Genomic DNA, 5836 nt, shown 5'->3' on the forward strand with positions numbered 1-5836 from the left:
ATTTTGGTAAGCAAAATTTAATAATAAAAAATAAAATTTTTGCTAATTAATATCTTTTCAAAAAATAATTTATTTTTTCTTAAAAAATGAATAAAGTTAATATTAATTAGTTAACACAAAAAATTTAAAATAGATTAAAAATGAGGTTTTTTTAAAAATTAAAAGGGAGGAGAATGTACATTTATAAAATAAAAAAAAATGAGTGTCATTTTAGTATCTCGCAGAAGAGGAGAGGAGAATTTTCTCTAAATATAAATATATAATAGATAATAGATAATAAATTTGTAAACAATATTAAATTTATGGAATCTGGGTCTTCCATCCAAAAATTTCCTAAATACCTAATAATGCGATTTGACTAAATTTAAAAAAAAAAATATTTGAACAACAAAATTCTTTGTTTAACTAATTTAAATTGGTCATTTAATCAATTAATTTATTTATAGTAAAAAATTTAAATTTTATTTTATATATATAACAATTTATTAAGGAGTGACAAAACTCTTATTTTCATTTATTTGAAAGTTTATTTATTTTTATCTAATAGTAGAAAGAATTATTTACTGGATTTTTGGGGCTCCGGTGGGAAATGGCAAACCTATATAAAGTCTCAAATCTAATTTGGAGGTAGATGATGATATACAAAAGAAAAAATGGTGGCAATTTCGCTTTACAGAGGGAATCTTCACCGAGTACCGGACGTGCCTCGTCGATGGTTAATGCCAAACCCCAAAATCTCCCTCAAAGACTTCAAAACCCTCGTAGCTCGTCGCTCCAAAGCCCTCTCTCGCCTTTACGGCACCACTACCCCCGCCACCGCAACCACCGCAAACCCTAACCCTAACTCTGATATCGATCCTATCGTTACAGCGGATAACGGTCCTGTGGAGATCCAACCTGAAGAACCCGCGAAGGCCGCCACCGCTAACAACGATGACGAAGGGCCTTCGAGCAAGGCCGATGAGGGAGATCGGAAAGAAACGGAATTCGCCGCAGGTGGCGGTGGTGGTTCCCCGAAGAAAATGGCTGTGGATGATGGATCTGATGCGTTCATCGACTCAAAGAATGTCGCACCTCAACCCGGAGATGGCGGTTTCCCTTGCACGGAAAAGCATACTGAGCCTGTACGCTTCCGATTCTTACTGACATTTTCGTGGATTTTTTTAAATGGTTTTAACTGTGAATTTTAATCGGTTAAATTTTCTGTATTTTCTGTTAGTTTAAGAATAGTTGTTAATTGTTTTTGGATTTTTTATTTTTTATTCTTTTTAAGGAGATTCAAATATGCGACAAGTGATTCATGCGATGTGTGCTTTCTTCTGTGATATCACAGTTGATATCAGTTGATGATTTCAGTTTGAATGATAATTAGTTGATGTTTTCTAATTTAGCAAAAAATAGTTGCTAATTATACTGTCTCTTTTTTTCTCTCTCTCATTATATATATATATATATATATATATATATATATATATATATATATATATATATATATATATATATAATGCGATCTTTTATGCAATGATTTAAGAAAATTCAGATATGTTGTGAGTAATTGTTGTGTTGTGTGCTTATTATTCTCTTCTTTGGTTGGTGATATCTGTGCTGTTTGTTTAAGATTGCTATCTGTTAATTGTGCCAGGTAACTGACAATGTACACCAGCTGAGTGAAAAGGAGAAAAGGAAAAAGGAAGTGGAGGATAAGTTGCAAGTTTTGAATGCGAAAAAACACAATCTGGTGCTAGTGTTGAAGCAGGTAAGCTATGGTTTGGAATGTAAGATAACTTGTTCACCTAATGTTCGGTTTGGATGGCGGCTGGTATGTGGATATCCTCGTTTTTTGCAAAATAGTAAGTGTTTGGCTGTGTTGATTGGCAGATCTTGAATGCAGAGGAAGAGTTAAAGAGGCGAAGCAGTATGCAAGCGGTTGGGATGCGTGGCCCTTCTGCTCCACTTCAAGTAGATGGAATGAATGATACTGGTTCTATGACCAGGCTTATGGCACCAAGGCTGGGCTCTGAGGGAAATCTTGTTGGTGATGTGGAAGGCGGTGAGGCTGATATGCACTCTCGCCATATGCTTCGGACAAGTAGCATGTCACCATCTTCAGAGTCCCCACTTCGGAGAACCCCTACTGTTCAACAGAATGTGGTAATGTACATTGCATGTTAAAATTACTCCTGTCACAAATGTGTTGCAATTTGTCTGTCTTTTGATTTGGCCATTTTTATAACTAGTGTTATTATTGGGAGATATCTTACGGTAGTGCTTTTGGCATGCATCTATGGATATTTGAATTATAAAATGCTGCATAGAGGAGGAGCCTTCACTATGGAGCCTTTTGGTTTAGGGTTTATATTTGTTACATGCCAATGCTAATTAAAGTTTCAATGGCACTTTGGAGCCTAAGTCCGACTATAATTGTATTCCTTGAAGCAAAGGCTAGCATCTCAATGGTCCCTAATATTTTTCAGCTGGTTACTAAGTCTGACTATAACTGTATTTCTTGACATATATGTAAATTTGCCAGTGCATACAGTAGAGATTATATTTGAGTGAGGTTATGCCATGTTTAACTAAATATATGAGTAGAAGTCAAGTTGAAGTGGAAGTGCAGGTTCAAACCCATAAATACTGCATTGCTTTGAATTTTTCTGATGTCCAATCGTATGAATGTTAAATTGTTATGTTTTAAGGTTTCGCACCCTACTCGGGCAACTTTGGCAGCCACTGGTAGTAGTCCATCACGTTTTGCTTTATCGGGACATCAGGGGAATCAAATGAACTTGCCTTCAGTGTCTGTCTCAGGAACTTATATTGCCTCATCCCCTTCACCAGCTGCATCTGGGGGCACTTCTGTTTTCAGAGATGCTCGGCAACCAAGTCCATGGAAGTAGAATGTTTTTTGTGACTATAGTGGTATATTATCATTCTCAGTTTCTGGACTCTGGTTGCTGTATATAATTTCCCGAATGAGCAATGCTAGGAAGACCTTTGTCTCTCGGTGGTAGAAATATATGTAATTTTTGTTGTCCATTTGGAAAGAGGAAGATTGAAGGACTGCTTAACTTGATGTCAAGATATCAAATTATTCTATTTTGTTATTCTCTTGAACAGGATTTTAATTGCAACACGAATAATAGGATCTGAATTATCCTAAGCTGCAATAAGAATTGGGTGCGTTTAGATGAATTTGCTACAAGTATATATATAGCAATAATCTTGCTCAAGTCGGAAATTGGACATGCATTCAAAGTTTTATTTACCCAATTTTAATCTAGATGTATGCTCAAAATAAGCGACTACGACTCTCCTATCTTTTTTTTCTTTCCTTTTTAGGCTTATTAAAAAAATTAATATAGTCGGACAATTTTTTTTTTGTTTAAATGTATTAATATTCAGTGAATATAAAAAATGAGACATTTATCTAAAAAAAGAGTATCAATTATCTATTACATATATGATACAGATTTTTCTTTATTGGTGTGTAATTTTCTTTCTTAAAAAATACAGTTAGTTATATATAAAAATAAGGAATTACATTTCTAATAATTGAACATTTGAATTTAGGATTACTAATTAAGAGATCAAATTGTTTACTATGTTGAATAAAGTTATATTTGTTATTATTATACATGTTGAATTTTAATCATCATCATCTATAAAGAAATCATCATCTATAAAGAAAATTAAGTTAGTTAGATTTGGATTTTGTTCCCTCTCACACTAAACATAGACCTTTTAGGTTACACTTTTTATAAATTTTTTAATTATTGAGCTATACTTCTTGTTTCTTGTATTATATAATATTATTTTACTATCGAGTTTAAACTTTTTACTTATAACATGTTTAATTTATTACATTTTTATCATATTTATATATTATTATTGTTGTTGTTGTTGTTGTTGTTGTTGTTGTTGTTCATACTTAGATCCATTGCAAGAGCTAAACCCAAAATAATTAACAGCCCAATCAACACTATTTGGACCCACGTTGCGACTTACCTAACCTCAAAGAGGTTGTACACGATAACGCATGCCTACCCTTACTTATCCTGTTATCCACATGACTAACTCCTATAATCTCTCCTATTTATTTAGAAAGAAGATCTCAACAACCTCCCTAATAAAAGGAAATAATTATCCACCACTAAAGGTGGAACCACTTCATAAAGTGGTTATTGGCTCACCTACAACTATAAATACCCTGATACTCCCAAACATTCTTTGAACTCCAATCTACAAAAAACTGCCTAATACCCTTACTGACTTAAGCATTGGAGTTTCTTGTAGGTACCCCCATCAACCTCTTCAAAGAGCTTGGATAGCAACCCCTTATTGGGGAGACAGAAGAGCATCTCATTCTAAAAAAGTCTGGATCTCACGTTTAGGTCCAGTCCATCCGTTTCAAGTGACTTATAACATTGGCGTTATTGCGGGGACCTGGAAGTCTACACCCACCCACGACAGACAACCATCTCGAAGATGGACATACTGCATCAGAATCAGAACCAAATCAACACAATGATAATCGTGAAATCGTCATACCCCTACGCATTGGAAGAACGGAAGACCTCAATGGAAGAAGGAATCTGCGAAATCCAAGAACACAAAGAATCAAACCAATGAGTTAGGGGATCAAAATCTTGCAAAACTCATGGGATTTGTACGTGGACATCAAGGTCGATTGGAATAGCTTGAGATAGAGCTGGAACGACAACGCGAATTTGAGCATGCTCTACGAAGAGAAGTGTGACGATGTAGGGAATTGGAGGAAAATATAGAAAGACTAGAATCCGATTTTAGAGGAAGACAAACTTGGACCAAACGTTAAACTACACTCCTGGGAGCGACGACCCATTTACAGAGGAAATCATGAGGGCCAAAGTCCTAAGGAACTTTAAGGACCCGGATATGGACCTCTATGATGGGACGACCAATTCTTGACACCATTTGAGCAATTTCAAAAGTTGGATGTATTTAGCTGATGCCTTCGACGTAACTTGATTCAAAGCCTTCCTAACCACTCTAACAAACGCAACCATGAAGTGGTTCAACAGTCTACCTCCAAGGTCGGTCACTTATTTTGACGACGTAAAATCCGGTCAAACTGTAATTAATTAAGTAATTAATTAAAAATGGGAGAAAATAGTTAGAAAAATTAGCAATCAGAATTTGACAATTTAAATATGATATTTAGACTCAGCGAATTTTTCTGAGTCGGAAAACATAGTTTTCTACGTAAAAACGCACACTGAAAATTTAACCGGCAGTATCGGCTGAGATCTTTCCGATATTGCTGTTGAGAAAATAATTTGAGTGAGAAAGATTAAAAATTAGAATTTATGATTTAAAAAATAAAAATATCTAAAATGCAGTTTAAAACGCTAATCTTAAATATTTTAGCCCAAAATTGGGCCAACGAGTCATATACATGAACCAGGCCGAAGTGGGACCCAAGCCCAAGGTATATAAGCATCATTTATGAGCATTGAAACTCATTTAACCCTAAAAATGAGAGGGAGAGGGGCGGATAGAGAGAAGAGAGAAGAAAAACCTAGCTTTCCAAACTTCAAATTACCATAACTTTCTCTCTGGAACTCCGTTTGACGAGCCGTTTGTAGCCACGCGTCGCTCTTTTCATCATCTTCGATTCTATTTAGGTATTGTAGTTAGTATTTCGTTATTTTCTACCCAGTCTTGATTTTTCCCTCTGAAAATACGTTTTGGCTTTGGGTTTGAGAAATCTTGTGATTTTGGTTGTTTAGAAGTACTCTAGTATGAGCTATTGATGAGTTTCATCAACTATTTTTATGGGTTAAGGTAAGAATCCTCC

General features: G+C 35.0%; 1 protein-coding gene across 1 annotated transcript; it reads left to right on the plus strand.

Moving 5' to 3' along the window:
* Positions 1–584: 584 nt before the first annotated feature.
* LOC107643908 (tRNA (Ile)-lysidine synthase) lies at positions 585–3104 on the plus strand. The gene is made up of 4 exons (XM_016347658.2): positions 585–1124; positions 1643–1756; positions 1879–2151; positions 2697–3104. Exons 1-4 carry the CDS (start codon positions 654–656, stop codon positions 2895–2897), a joined length of 1059 nt encoding a protein of 352 aa, XP_016203144.1. The 5' UTR covers positions 585–653; the 3' UTR covers positions 2898–3104.
* Positions 3105–5836: the final 2732 nt, after the last annotated feature.

Source organism: Arachis ipaensis, chromosome B5 (genome assembly GCF_059453495.1).
Source record: "Arachis ipaensis isolate K30076 ecotype BB chromosome B5, ASM5945349v1, whole genome shotgun sequence".
In the NCBI taxonomy this organism is placed as follows: domain Eukaryota; kingdom Viridiplantae; phylum Streptophyta; class Magnoliopsida; order Fabales; family Fabaceae; genus Arachis; species Arachis ipaensis.